Source organism: Chenopodium album, chromosome 7 (assembly GCF_948465745.1).
Source record: "Chenopodium album chromosome 7, dcCheAlbu1.1, whole genome shotgun sequence".
In the NCBI taxonomy this organism is placed as follows: Eukaryota; Viridiplantae; Streptophyta; class Magnoliopsida; order Caryophyllales; family Amaranthaceae; genus Chenopodium; species Chenopodium album.
This window is the reverse complement of record NC_137840.1, coordinates 69,877,230-69,892,558: the sequence shown is the minus strand read 5'-3', so window position 1 is coordinate 69,892,558 and position 15,329 is coordinate 69,877,230. Positions and strand designations below refer to the sequence as shown.

General features: G+C 34.8%; 2 protein-coding genes across 4 annotated transcripts in view; one reads left to right on the top strand and one right to left on the bottom strand.

Annotated features, from left to right (window-relative positions):
• The window catches only part of LOC145639340 (protein SABRE-like), a 30,464-nt gene extending 23,960 nt beyond the window's left edge, over positions 1 to 6,504 (top strand). The window contains exons 16-24 of one of the 2 annotated variants that reach the window (XM_081690565.1): positions 418 to 557; positions 784 to 856; positions 2,827 to 2,928; positions 3,170 to 3,328; positions 3,509 to 3,838; positions 3,925 to 4,092; positions 4,683 to 5,055; positions 5,833 to 5,958; positions 6,082 to 6,504. In XM_081690565.1, the coding sequence (XP_081546691.1) occupies positions 418 to 557; positions 784 to 856; positions 2,827 to 2,928; positions 3,170 to 3,328; positions 3,509 to 3,838; positions 3,925 to 4,092; positions 4,683 to 5,055; positions 5,833 to 5,957 (1,470 nt within the window). In that variant the 3' untranslated portion in view covers position 5,958; positions 6,082 to 6,504. Of the gene's footprint in view, positions 1 to 417; positions 558 to 783; positions 857 to 2,826; positions 2,929 to 3,169; positions 3,329 to 3,508; positions 3,839 to 3,924; positions 4,093 to 4,682; positions 5,056 to 5,832 lie in introns of both variants that reach the window. The other variant, XM_081690564.1, reaches the window with a different exon arrangement.
• An 822-nt stretch (positions 6,505 to 7,326) lies between these two features.
• Positions 7,327 to 13,073, bottom strand: LOC145639339 (GATA transcription factor 19-like). Of its 2 annotated transcripts, XM_081690562.1 has the most exons (11): positions 12,637 to 13,073; positions 10,799 to 10,885; positions 10,531 to 10,664; positions 9,959 to 10,069; positions 9,728 to 9,842; positions 8,781 to 8,840; positions 8,351 to 8,416; positions 8,205 to 8,276; positions 7,959 to 8,036; positions 7,778 to 7,846; positions 7,327 to 7,654 (listed from the first exon to the last, which is right to left on the bottom strand). In XM_081690562.1, exons 1-10 carry the CDS (start codon positions 12,889 to 12,891, stop codon positions 7,781 to 7,783), a joined length of 1,044 nt encoding a protein of 347 aa, XP_081546688.1. In that variant the 5' UTR covers positions 12,892 to 13,073; the 3' UTR covers positions 7,327 to 7,654; positions 7,778 to 7,780. The 2 variants fall into 2 exon arrangements, with proteins under 2 accessions (XP_081546688.1, XP_081546689.1); XM_081690563.1 differs by lacking the exon at positions 7,959 to 8,036.
• Between the last annotated feature and the right edge of the window lie 2,256 nt (positions 13,074 to 15,329).

Below are 15,329 nucleotides of genomic sequence, written 5' to 3'. Positions count from 1 at the left end.
AAAGAGAATACAGGGGAGGGTGGGAGTGCAATAGAGTTCTATTTAGGAAAGTGTAAAAGAGAATAGAGGGGAGGGTGGGAGTGCAATAGAGTTTTATTTATATGATGAGGAGAGATTGGCAAGTGGTGTTAGTCCAAACAACCTGATTTAAATTTAATAGTTTACCTTCAAAAATGTTGCCCTTTATTATATCTATCTTTAATCTAGTTTTATATAGTCTATTTTATTCCTTTCTTTTTACTTTGTTGAAATCTTTAAAAAGCAGCATTTGGGACTTCCACATCACTGTTGAAAATTTGACCGCCCTAGTCGCCAGGCATGCTTTTCCATGCATCTGGGTGGAAGTAGTACATTGCACATGTTGAGGCGTTCATGTCATTGAAAGCTTTTCGCTGACTTTCTTATTTTTGCTTGCAGATTTATGACTTTGACAGGGACTACAAAGATGTTGGTGTGGCTAGATTTACGACAAAGTATCTGGTTGTGAGAAACTGCTTGCCAAATGCAAAATCTGACATGCTTTTATCAGCTTGGAATCCTCCTCCTGAGTGGGGAAGGTAAGCACCTTCTTAGGAACTTGTATATTTATTCTTACATAATTTCTGCTCTGCCTCTTGACATTTTTGTTATTTAATGGTTGTGATACTCCGTATTCATGTGGGTTTGCCTCCATATTTTACCTTCGTCTTTCAAAAGATATCTCTGCTAATTTTTATTTCCTCTTCACTAGTTCCTTTTATATTTACATGTGCATAATTGTGAACCGTTGAATTTGTTCTGCAGAAAAGTTATGCTTCGAGTAGATGCTAAACAAGGGCCTCCCAAGGATGGAAACTCTTCACTTGAACTTTTCCAGGTACGTAAAATGTATATCCTCTTCTGTTGACAGGTTTTAGGTTTTGACAGAGATGATTTTATATATATATATATATATATATATATGTATATATATATATATATATATATATATATATATATGTATATGTACATATATATATATATATATATATATATATATATATGTATATATATATATATATATATATATATATATATGTATATGTACATATATATATATATATATGTATATGTATATATGTATATGTATATGTATATATATATATGTACATATATATGTATATGTATATATATATATATATATATATATATGTACATATATATATATATATATGTATATATATGTATATATACATATATATATATATATATATATATATATATATGTACATATATATATATATATGTATATATATATATATGTACATATATATATATATGTACATATGTTGCATACATGTGAACACTGCATGAAAACTGCACCAGTGGCATGTCTATCAGTCTTATGTATTATAAAATTTACCTTAGCTAATACACATTATTGCCACAGTTTTTGACGCAGAAAGGAACCTACTTATATTACATAAGGAAACAAAAGTTCTTTGGAAATAACTCTTATATTACACAGCCTCGCTTGATTGCTTGTCAATTTTGAACCTAGGTCTTAATTGCACTTCTTTAATTGCCTTGGAATGGATATGTGTTAGAAGAAAACTATTAACTGTGTTTTATTAAAAAATTGAACATATAAGTATATAACTACTACCCTACTAGGAATGTAGCACACTTTGTGGGGGGAGGGGGGGGGGGGGGGGGTTTGGTTCAAGTAATTTAGGTATGAGGTATGGGTTTAGAATGGGTAAAACCCATACCTTTGTGTTTGTTTAAGGAAATTTCAAACACATACCTCAAACCCATAAGGCATGGGGTTTAGAAACACGAAGGTGGTGGGTATGGTTCATACCATACCTTTTGGTATCAATTAAAAGAAATATGTTTATTCCTAAACAAAACCAAACACATGGTATTAAGTATCAAGTTTCAACCACATAGCACCTTTAGTTCATTCCTGATTTAAAAACTCATTTCACTTTGCGAACCAAACGGTCACTTATATAGCTGGCAATTGAACAAGAAAAGGTTTACAACATGAAAAGGATTATAATATGACATAAGGTCTTAAGGATTATAGTATAAATAAGGGAGGCATGCCAGAGAGGAGCATCCAGAAACTATCATCTTTCTTTTCCTTTTTGTAAGAGTAACCAGCCAATCTCACGTCTGGGCTGTATTTCTCAAATTGGGGATGTTAATAGCATCAATAATACAACTATACTGTTTATTGCTCTGCATTTTCTTTTCTTCTTTCAAGTTTGCTTACATAATTTGTCCAAAATAAATCCCAGTTGATTTCATCATCTTGGCTGATCTGAGGAAACAATTTTAAATAATATTCGTGAATATAGGTGATAAATTTTTACGTTTCTGGACACTAGATAAAGACTAATTTTACAGCACCTTTATGCTCAAGTCTGTGAATGGGTTTAGTGCACAATGTTACTTGGACTCGGGTGCCCATGTGCGACACGGATACGTGTCCAAGTATCCGACCTAGCTATTTTGTAGTTATTTTGTGAAAATTTTCCATGATTTTGAACTAAAATGAAGTGTCCAAGTATCCCACCCATGTCCGAGTATCAAGTGTCCGACATTGGTACGTGAGGTGAAATGAAGAGTCCGAGTAGTGCACCACAGAAAGTGTGGTAATATCAATCTTTGAATCCTGTAGAAGCTTGGTTTACCTGATTGGCTTGAGTCTCCTTTATTTGTTTTCCTTTTCTTCCCCTGATATAGCTTTGCTAATCTTTAGAGAGCTACTTTCCTCTACCAATTGAAATTCTTTAATTTGGCTGCACAATGTATGTCGCTAAAGGCGCTAACAGATCTTACTTGTTCGATGTACTGTAGGTAGAGATTTATCCCCTAAAAATCCATTTGACAGAGACAATGTACAGAATGATGTGGGAGTATCTTTTTCCTGAAGAAGAGCAAGATTCTCAGAGGCGGCAGGTTAGTCTACAACTCTTGTGGTCCTTTACTCCTATAAACATCGTAATGCTCCAATGCTAATGAAGACCTAAACATCCCCTGCCAAATACCTGACCCAAAAAAAAAAAATTGTATAAGACTAGAATTGGTGTCAGTGTCAGTGTCAGTCTGTGCAAACAGGAGGATAAGGATTTAAATCGTCACGTTATCAGGATATTGTTGAGATTGTTCTGATTGTGACTTGTCATATTTTGCCATGCAGGAGGTTTGGAAGGTTTCAACTACTGCTGGTTTAAAACGAGTGAAAAAGGGTTCTTTCCCACAGGAAGGTTCTGGATCTAAGGACTCTGAAGGTTCCTCTAGGACAAGTGCCTCTGGATTGCCCTCAACATCTGGAAGCACTCATACTGACACCTCCCTGGTGAGCTCTAGTTATTGGGTTCTGATGCCCACTGCCCATGAAGAGTTTTTTTAAAAAAAATAAAAAAAAAATTTATTATTTTTTTAATTTTCTGGCATTTGTGAAGTTAATTTTGTAAAAAATTCTCAAGTATTTTAACATATGACAAGTTAATCAAAGATATCTTGGGTTTTTCAACAGGCATCAAAACACAACAAATCAAATACTGGTACAGCGTCAGAGCTGCGGAGAACATCTTCATTTGACAAAACATGGGAAGAAAATATTGCAGAATCAATTGCTGATGAACTTGTATTACAACTTCATTCTTCAAGCACATCTAACTCCAAAAGTGGGCCTCTGCCATCAAGCGAACAACAAGATGACTCTTCTAAAGGTAAAGCAAAAGACCCCAAACAGATCAAATTGGGTCGTGCATCTCATGAAGAAAAGAAGGTAGGGAAGTCTAATGATGATAAAAGATCAAGGCCTCGAAAAATGATGGAATTTCACAATATCAAGATAAGTCAGGTCAGTAAGTTTTGTTTGATTGTGATACTTCTTAAAGAATATATGCATCTCCTGAAAAATGACGCATCATAATTTTAAATTTGTAGGTCGAGCTACTGGTCACTTATGAGGGATCAAGATTTGCTGTGAGTGATTTGAGATTACTCATGGACCAATTTCACCGTGTTGAATTTACCGGAACTTGGAGGAGACTCTTTTCAAGAGTAAAGAAACATATAATTTGGGGAGTTTTGAAGTCAGTGACTGGAATGCAGGTAACATTATATCTATATACCTGTTGTCCATTTCTTGGTTCTTATAAATTCGCTTTGTTATTCTCCACGTCTTATTTATTATTCTCTTCGTAATTATACTGGACTCTAAAAGTTTTACCCTTAATCATAAGGGTCCTGATGTGATTGATGTGGATGAATCTGAAACTAATCTTTGCCTACTCTATGTTTAGTGGGCTTAAATGCACAACCCAATCTTTCTACTTGAGCAGCCCTTGAATACTACCTTCGTTCACCATTAAATTGTTTAACTTTGACCCTGTCTTTTTACTAACCTATAAAAAAATATATTATAATTTAAAAAGTTAATGGATTGATCTAAATGTTTATTTAAATGCGAAGTATATATTTTCAAAATACCAACTTTATAAAAAAAAATGCTCGCTAATCGACAGCTAAAATATTTATGGTCAAAGTTGTGTTGGCAAATGTGAAAGTCAAAATGGTGAAACTATTGCTAAACAGAGGAAATATGTTTTAGGTGATTTTTTTTTAAATGTTTGACCTACTGACCGTAAATAATTGGAACTTGTCTTAGGCACAGTTAATTATTATCTATTTTCAATTTGCAGGGAAAAAAGTTCAAAGACAAAGCACAAAGCCACAGGGAGATTACAGGACCTGGCATCCCTGATGATCTTAACCTCAGTGACAGTGATGGTGGTCAGGCTGGTAAATCTGAGCAGTTCCCAGTGGCCTTTCCTAAGCTTCCTGTAGATGGAGCAGGTGATGGTTTTGTTACTTCTATAAAGGGCCTATTTAATACTCAGCGTCGGAAAGCCAAAAAGTTTGTGCTACGCACCATGAGGGGTGATGCAGATAATGAATATAATGGGGAATGGAGTGAAAGTGATGTGGAGTTCTCACCTTTTGCAAGGCAACTAACAATAACAAAAGCTAAGAAGCTGATTAGGCGACATACTAAGAAATTCCGCTCTAGAAAAGGTTGGTCCACTCCTAATCTCTCTAATAGCCTGTGCACCCTCATACTTGAATACTCCCTCCGTGTTTAAATAAATAAAACATTTTTGACTTTCACAGAGTGTAAGGTGGTTGAATTTATTAAAATATGTAGTGGGGTGTTAGTTTGAGGAGAGAGAAGAGAGGTTAGTGGTTTTTTGGGGACCATTAGTTGGTAAAATATTATTAAAAAATAGAGAAAAGTTGTAACGTTTCATTTATTTAAACACAGCCGGAAAAGGAAAACGTTTCATATATTTAAATACAGAGGGAACAATTGTTATACTAATATGCTTGAGGCTTATTTCAAACTAATAGTCTACTTGATTTTGAGCATTTGAGATTTTTTCTGTGTATCACTAAAACTTAAAAGTTTTTTTTTTTTTTTTTTTTGGAAAGTATCTCTTTGATATGTAGTATAAATTCAACAAATGTGTATTTAAATTCTAATTTTATACACAGTCAAAGTTATCGAGCTTTGATGAATGGAAGTAGAATCAAGAGTACTATATCGAGAGGTTGGCTGTAACAATGCAAAAAGCAGCTTTTTAGGACATCCTAGTCTTCTTCCTATCACTGTTACAATAGTGACGGACTGACAGTGACTTTAACTTGAGTGAGAACTTACGGATATGACAGTGACTTTAACGATAGTATTACCCTATTAGGCCTTTAGACCATGTTCATGGTCTTTCTGAAATTAACTGAGGAATATCATTTTGCTGTATATATATTGTTGTACTGATAACTGTTTTCTACCAGGTCCTATTCAACAAAAAGATTCACTTCCTTCATCTCCAAAGGAAACCACAATATATGAAAGTGATTCTTCAAGTGAATCCTCGCCTTATGAAGATTTTCGTGACTACGAAAAACAACCACATTAAGGTTAGACAGAAACCTGTTAAAAGAGTCAGATCGAAGATACTTTTATGAGAGTGAAATTCTTTGAGAGCCTGATTGAACAGCTTCTTCTGATGCCACTCTATTGATTATGTGGCAAAACTTCAGTGCATTCAGATTAACACATGTGGCTGGGTCTAATATACGATTTAGATGAATTCATTGCCAGGATGCCAGCTCGAGACACATATCTGGAGTAACTTGAAACTTTCTCTCCCTACACCGAGAGTGTCTCACAGAGCACTTAAATATGCTGTTCAACACTCTGGGTTCAGCAGCTTCCAAGCCATGAATGACACTGTGATTTTGTAGGTACATTTTTGAAGTCACCCGTTCTCCTGTAAATTTTACAAAAAAGACTAAATACTCGTCAAATTGAGGAAAAGAGAGATGAGATTGTATAGAAACAAAATTTTGCTCCACCTTTTCCTTAGATTTATACTTGGTATCTCCAGTTAATTTTACTGGAATTACTGCTATAGTGCTATGTAAAGTGAATCATTAAAGGGAATATGATTTAGTTCTCAATGAGTACAATGTTAAAAGTGAAACCCCTCTTCCCTTGTGATTTGCCTGTGGCATTTAGTTTCAGATGACTTATTGAGATTGTTCATTGTCATGAAGAACAGAAGAACTAACATTCTTCAAAAAACATATTCATTTCTCGGCGAGATCAATGTTGGCTTCATCCTTCTTCCCCTTTGAATATAGTGGTTGAGGCATTTAGTTTTGGTTGGTTTTCAAGACTACATAGATTCTAGTAGAAATTCAAATTCATAAACCCTGTGTCAATTAGTAGTCCGGAGTAATACCATATTGTTTTTGAATATTACGTTGGGATGCTAAACTTACTTCTTATAGCACATAATAAAGGACGATATTTAACCTTTAATATTTTAATTTTGTATACTTTGTATAAGTTTAACTTATAAAAAATTGATATTATGAAAATGTATATTGTAACAAATTCAAAAAATTTTGGTTTTTATATCAGTAGGTAAATACGTCATATTTGTTTGAAGGGAAAAAAAAAGAGGTCAAAATTTAGTGATGCACTTGTTTAGAAGCAAAGGGAGTATTTTTTTTTTATTTTTAATGATTGTCAACTAGCTTTGTTGGTAGAATTTTACAAAAAAACATTTAAGACTTATATTGAATAAACAAAAGGTCTATAGACTCTTTAGACTGTGTTCTTAGAGGCTCAACAAAGACCTAAAAATAATGATGCTTTATTTTGTTGGTTTTGCGAGAATGTGGAGAAATGACGATGAAACTTTTCATGCTCTCTCTTGCACACACACACACAGAAATTTAACTGTGAATTATCAAAGATCAGTATTGCCACAATCACGAGAACAATATAACCTCGGTGACTGATTTTATCATCACACAAACATTGTCTTCAACATTACAAGATTACATTCACCTCATGGTGAATTCCCATCTGTTGAGACTCAGTACATCACACACAAGCAACAACTTGAGCAATATCAAGACAAGAAGCGACTCCTCGCTCGTGAGGACATAAGTCTAAATGTATAGCAGCAATCACTCCAATAATCTGATGCTAACCAGCAGTAACGTCAAGTCTTATCGATTGACACTGTAATCAGCATCAGTGCATGCTCTTGAGATTTCACTTCAAGTTCAGTCTCTTTTGTGAGGCAATTACACTCTGTATCTGTCAAGGACATATTATAATCACAATTCACAAATCAGTTATTTTAAAAAAGACGAGATAATTATGATCAATTATCAGCATCAGTTACGAAAACCAACTGTAATACAGGTACTTGATGAATACCTACTAATCACTGTTGGTAGGAATATCCACGTCTGTCTCAGAACTATCATCAAGCTCAGCCATAGTATCCTGCAAACGTTCACTTTGAAATTGAGCAATAATCACAAAGTGCAAACTAGTCAAGAAAGCCAAGTTAAATCCACAACCACTTGAACTAGAAGGATATTAAATGATACTATACTTCTTTGTCAAATTTGCCAGATGAATCTGCGGCTATCTCTGTTAGCATGCTAGTTGCATCTGCTATCCTATGAGAATTCTGGATGATGCCAAGTTATAAATCAATGTAATGTCCAAAAGTAATTTATCGCATCCAAGTTGAGGGAATTCAAGCAACCAAGCAATAATACTGTATGTAAAAGTATTGAGCCAATTGAGGCAAATTGGACAGATACAAAAGCAGTAAGCATGCACAAATATCAATTACCTCCTTGTGGGGTTTGGCAAACGAATTGACATAGGCTATAGTTACAGCACTGGAATTACCCTTTGGGGTTCTCTGCATGTAAAAATCAGTGACATGAGGAACAGAAACACTACCAATCTTGTACAAGTGACACACAGAGAACATACAAGCTTACACGGGTTGGCAAGTGAATTTTCTTCAACAATGGAAGGTTTACTATCAACTGGGGTTCCCTGCGATTTAAGTGGAATAACTTAGACCATGTTCTTTTCACCTTGATAAAAATAGTTTCAGCTCTAATGAGTTACACATATGTTTAGTTAAATTCATAAAGGCTACTAAGCAATGAGTTACTACTACTTTAAGATATAAAAGTGAGATCTCTAATTATGTCCACCACAATTATTCTGGTATAATATCAAAACTTTAGTGTACCAGCAAAGCAAGAGCTTAAAAATATCCCACACAACACTCAAGCTCAGCTATCCCTGAGGAAGGAAAAAAAAAACATGTGCTGGGTGGTTAGTAGTTACTAACTTTCTACTAGTTACTTTCTACTAGTTAGTTTGAAATGCAAAATAGCTTAAAGATACTTACAGGTTCAGCCTGATCAAGTAAGAAACTTCTTCTTCCTTTACTTAAATTTCTGAGTGTTCCCTACACATATTAGCAACTAAATGAGCGAGGAACCCACACTACAATAACAATGTACAAGACTACGGTAAAATCACAAGTGCATCTTTCAGTTTTAGCAAAAGCACAGGTAAGACATGAGTCCTGAGAAAAAGTTAACATAGATTTATACAGCATAACTCCAGACAATGTTCATGCAGAGCCTCATATGATCATATTTTAAGGAGTGCCTCCTTATTGTTCACAAGCATCAATAAAAGGTAGTTATTTTGTGAAAGGTCCGCATAGTGAAACAACTAAAACAATGAAGGGTGTAGAGAAATTGTCCTCATTTGACATCTACTTGCTAATATATCGAAGTTCTCAGATAAAGTCTCATGTACCAGTCAATCTTTAACGTGAAGAGATTATGTCATACAAAATATACAGATTGTCTGACCAGGAACAGCAAAAACTAGATCATAACCCTAGTAGAGAAAAAGTTGTGCAGTAAACTTGCAAGGTCAATCTCTATAGCTCAAAACCTCAACGCAAGTGCATAGGTGAAGCAGATTTTAGCAAACTACAGCAATTTTGCTCCATATTCATCTATGTATCTAGCTGCATCCTGTGGTCCTGGCGTCCTGTCTAACTTCCATAACCTTCATTGTCTTATGAACTTACATTTTATATCATTCAGCAAAATTTAAGACTTGTTTATACTTGACTATAAAAAAAGCTTGCATTGAGAAACGTACACACATAGACCATTTTACACAGACAGAATCCTACACAAATGGGTTCCTCTATCCTACAGCATATTATTTTTTATCAGTCAAAGCCTAATGCATATATGCTGATTTTATAACATTTTATCTCTCTCGAGAATCTTAACTCTATAACATTTTAAAAACAATATTATGATTTCACACCTTGTTGGCCCACATCAGTCCGCAAGCATTGCACAAGGTTCTTGGACCAGATGGTCCGCGTCGCATTGCTGGTGTATCATTTTCACTAATACCACAATGCTGACACTTGTTTGAACTGAAAATTATGGAGAAAATTAGAAAGGGAAAATACATAAATTTGGAGATAAGCTAGTTATTCTTCAGCACGGTGTGCATATGGGAAGAGTGGGGATTAAATTAACAAGAACTCACACAGTATCTTGTCCCAGGGTTCTGCCAACCACCAAGTTCTTCTTAGCTTCCAAATTGGAAGATGCTGAACCTTCTCTCAAAGATGCAAATTGGCCATTCTTCCGATGCATCCTAGAAATAGAAAAGAGAAATAAAGCACCACTGGTGTCAAGAAGCAATCCCTTGAGTTGACAAAAGTAATCACCTCAAAGCTTTTACAGTCTGTCTGCCTTGTTGGTTCAAGTAAAGAGTGAGCTTGCATGTACTTTGTGGAGTGTGGTGTTATATATGAGTAAAGATAGCTACAGACCTCATGGGTTGGACTCAGGCACACGTATCTAAACATTTGCTGCAATTTAAATCCGTGGTGCACAGAGCCAACAGAACAAGCAGATAAATCTTTATAAGTGTGAACATTTGGTGTGACAACTAATGAGTACAAGTTCTACATCATTTCTACGACCTCCTTAGCATAGATAAAATAGCATTTCCAACAGACCAACAGTGAATTCAGCAGCACATAGACATAAAAATTCCGTAAACTGACTGATAGAAATATGAAACTGGAAAAAGAACTTAAAGAGAAATCTCACCTTTGAGCAACCTCCTTTCGTATAGTATACCTGATTTTGTTATCAAAACACCTCTCTTTTCTTTTCTCCCGAAACCTAACCAAGGAAGCTATCCGGTGAGAAATAATGGATTTCCTCACAGGACTTCCAGTGACCTGCAAATTCATTACAAAATCAGCTCAAAACATCTATATAGGAAACAGTTTATTATATATCCTTGTCACAAGCTTCTCCAGCATCACCTATTGTCTATAAAAAAAAAATTCTTTTGATTTTTGAAAAGTATTACCCTATTTTCTTGTCCAAAAGCAACCTCAGTTGTTGGGACTCCAGCATGAGTCTCACGTTCTCCAAGGAGCAAGAGCACTGCTTGGACCTGTAGTTTGAAACTCCAATAAGAAATGCTTCTGTATCACACAAGCTTACTATCAAAAGTATTTTATAATCAGCATACCATATACAAGGAACATCAGTAAGAATTAGGAATCAAAAACACTTGGCATAACAAACAATAACGTTGATACATGAGATCAATAGCAAACAGAACATTGAAATCTAAGAACACTACTCAGCTCTGCATATCACTTATTACACTACACATGAAAAACGAGGAAGAAAGGTTATGGCAAAGGAATCCCTCAACAAAAACCAATATCAATCCACAGAGAGTAACCTCAAATGTAAAACAAATCGGTTTTACCACCTATACTCCCTGATCTTTGTAATGCTAGGCAAGAGAGACTTACAAAATATTCTGACTGATATAATAACCTTAGATATAGAATCGTCGAACAAATTTACAAAAAGACTACATAATATTAGAAGTGAAAAAAAATATATAAAAAATAAAATACATCAGCAAAAGCAATTATGGATAGCTACCATGATTCGTCTTTTTACAACTATACAATGTTATCAAATAACCAAAGACGAGCAAAACATATTTTATACACACACAATCTGTACATTTATACACGTTTTGAAATTTAACACATTTCCTATAAAAAAAAAAATAATACTACATACAATGATACAACTAATGCAAGTATATAACTTGACATCTTCGGATAGAATAAGTTGCAAAAATCACACATGAACAAAAGTAATAAAACAAACCAAACCACTGTACCATAAAGTACAAATAGAAGTTTACATTTGGGAATTCCTAGCAATATTTAATAACACTTACAATTTTTCTAGGGGAAAGTTTTCTATTCTATGCATTAGAACAAGAAAACAGACAGAGATGTTTGCACTTCAAATATTGGAATTTGTATTGATACCTTTTTAAATTATGTGAGAGAAGTACACATGAAGTGCTAAATAAACCTTCTAAATCACAACAAACAATAGTAAATCACATCAACCAATTAAAATTGATCACAAAGAATATTGGCATAATCAATGTCTTAACCTTTTCTTTGCAATTTTTAAATGCATTCTCAATATTTTTCAGCCGTATGAAAGAGAGAAAGAGAATTGTAATACCACTCAAAACATAATATACCCTTTGTCTTTCTCGTATAAAATTTACAATGTTCAACTGTGACCATGTTTGGCAAAATTAGTAACTGTAGTAGTTGTGAACTCTTCTACTAGTTGAGTATCACACTTAGCTATTAGAGGAAAAATCGTCGAAATACTTGTTTGAGGTAAGCCTTCCACACCACTAGTCTTAAACCCTTAAATTTAGAGAAATATTCACCTCCACAACTCCATATTATTCTAACACTAATCGTGGTAACTTTTGCTAAACACTACTCAAAAAACACAATTTGCCAACAAAAGCTACACCAAAAGATAGCCCCGAAGGGCCCGAACACACTTACTACAAAATGTTTAAAAAACAAATTTACAACCCGTCTTGTGTACAACCTCGATATCAAAATCAATTTGTCAACAAAAGCTACTCTTAAAGATAACCCCCGAACACATTTACTCGACGTATTAAAACAAAACAAATTTACAACCCGTCTTTTGTACCACCTCTTTATCAAATTAACATAGTAACATGTTCATACTTAACATAAAATTCCTCTAGATAATCAAATTGTAAAATTTACATAATTTATACACAAATTTCATAAAGATTAAACAACCAAAATAGAATATCAGAAGTGCAAGTACCTTTTCAGGGGAAATAGCAGGGAAAACAAAGACCTCTCCTTCAAAAGACAAGGTCAGTTCACTAGTCCTGCTACTACTACTACCACTACTGGGACCCATCCTTCCATTCTCTCTCCTAATCCTCACCGTCTGATCTTCATCAACTCCATCGTCTTCCATGGAATCATCACCGTCCGATTCACCGGAATATTCTCCGTCAACGGGAACCTCCCCTTCATATGGCCGCGATTGTAACGGCTTCGGATTCGCCGCCATTCAATCCAATTGCCAATAATATTCAAAATTAAAATTCAATTTTTGAGAAATTTAATTTAATTTTGAGATAACTATATATTGAATTATTGGATTATCCAAAAACAAAATTACAAAAATTGAAGAACAAAAATAAGAAGGTGACCCCCAAAAATAGATTTTTTTTTTTTTTTAGGTGAGTAATGCAGTAAACACTGAAAACAAAGCAGAAAAAAAAAAAAGAATTAATTTATTAAAAAAAAAAAAAAAGGGTACACGTCGACAATGGTAGGGAAAGATGGTGATGTTGCGGAAATGTTAGGTTTAATTTAATTTATTTATGAATACGTAGTCTTTGTAGTAGTTATTATTATGGTTATTCATGTGGGAAATTTTGGACCGTTTGATATATTTTATAGTGGTGATTGGTTAAATGTATCATCAATTTTGGGACCTACTTATTATGCTAATTATGGATCATCATGTGCACATTTGATCATATCCTTTTGTTAATTGTGATGATGAGGTTTCTGTTTTAGTGGTGGTGGTGGTCGTGGTCGTGCTCGGGTTAGGGTGGATTTAGGTATCGAGGTTGAATTGATTGTCTTGACTATAAGTTAGACCGGGTTGGACAGGTCGAACAAGAAAGAAAATTTGTTTAGTAAATCCGTTCTCGGGTTGAGCTAATTTGATCTTGGACAAACTTTGGCCGATTTGGTTTAGAGGACATCGCCTAGCCCAAATAGATGATTTTAAGGCTAGACTCCATCTATACAGAAAAACCGAAAAAGAAATTTAGTACGATGTATATCCCATCCTATCTAATCAGCAAGATCACAAATGATGTGGTATATATACAAGTGATCATTGTAGCAAATGGGTCATTGATAAAGATGAGCATGCTCAAATTATGAGGTGTAAACTCAAGATAGCTTTAACCCTGTGTTGGTCACCAGTATAAATATTTCAATGATCGCAAATTAAGTGATAATGTACCAGTTTAAAACATGGAAGGTAAATGAATCGCGTAACTATACATTTGAAGGAGAATGACTTAAGCAGAGGCAACTGGTGTCGAGGTTGAGCTAATGGAATCAGTGGTCCTCTTCTAGGATGCTTCTTACCTGAAACTTTGGATAAGATACCTGCCAAAATACTGACCTGATCTTCAATGGATGGTGATTTACTCCCTCCGGTTTTACTAAGCAGTTTCAGCAGTCTCTTGAGACATACGTCTATTTTACGAGGAGATGATCCTAGTTATGTCCTCAGCAACTGCACTTCCCTTTGGAAACAGTATCTCATTTCTGGTGGTAACATCATTTGCCTTATTTTGTTAAATTGAAGAAAACTGGAGCAACAATATCGCAGAAGAATCTATCTTCTGTAGTGTATTGAAGCAGACAGCAAGACCAGTGCACCGCTTTAATCTACAGCCAGAAGGGAAAGTAAAAATAATATGTAGTAGTGAAAATAGCATAGCAGTACAGACACAGAATTCAACAGCAAATCTTGCATCTCCAAAGTACCAATAACTTAATGCTTTTAAGAAACCAAAGAAGTATCTGCTAACAGGTTTAGAAAATTCAGCTTCTGAACTTAGCTTAGTTGATCAGTTTTTTCCCATTCAAATTCTTCACAACTCACAGAATTAAATTGAAGTTCAATTGCAGAGCCTGCAGTGCCTTCCTCTAAATTATCACCAGAGAAATGTAGGGCGTGATTAAAGACTACCGGGCATCCATATAACTCTTTGGAGTAAACCAAGTGATCATATGAAACAAACGAGTAAGAACTTGAAAATCAACTGAAAGTCTGAAACAGATGAGTATACAACAGAGTCGCAACTACCTGCCCACTATCTATTCCAAAGACAGGTAAAGACGAGTTTTTCTTTCTTTAGTACCATATCCTTCTGCCCACAATCTTTCAAAGGCTCTGAGGATTGACAATTAGGAACTTCCTCATAAATCACCTCCTCAGAGTTATCTGATACATTATTACTCTCACTGGCTGCAGCCTGCAGGGTTCACCTCATGAGTGATTCTGCAAATTCCTTTTTTGCTGTGAAATGCCTGCATTAGCCTTGTTTTCGCAAGTTACAACTGCAACTTCATTTTCTGAAGCACTAGACTAAGCATGACAAAATTCTCATGAAAATGGTTATTGTGTCTGACCTTTATACTACGGCACCAAGTATCTACTGTCTTCTCAAGTTTCCAGTTAAATAACTTAGCTACAGATTCAGAATATATATAAGATTACCATACATGTGTATCAGTGTATGACAGAAATTGGTACTAATACATCTGTATCATTAACACTTCCAATTCCACTCACATGACAATTATTATTACTCCGGAGAGAGGGCCTACTAGATACCAAAATGACACCAATTCAGCCAGTATATATCTCAGGATGATTTCTGGATACATGTGGTGAACCCTTCAACAAATAACAGC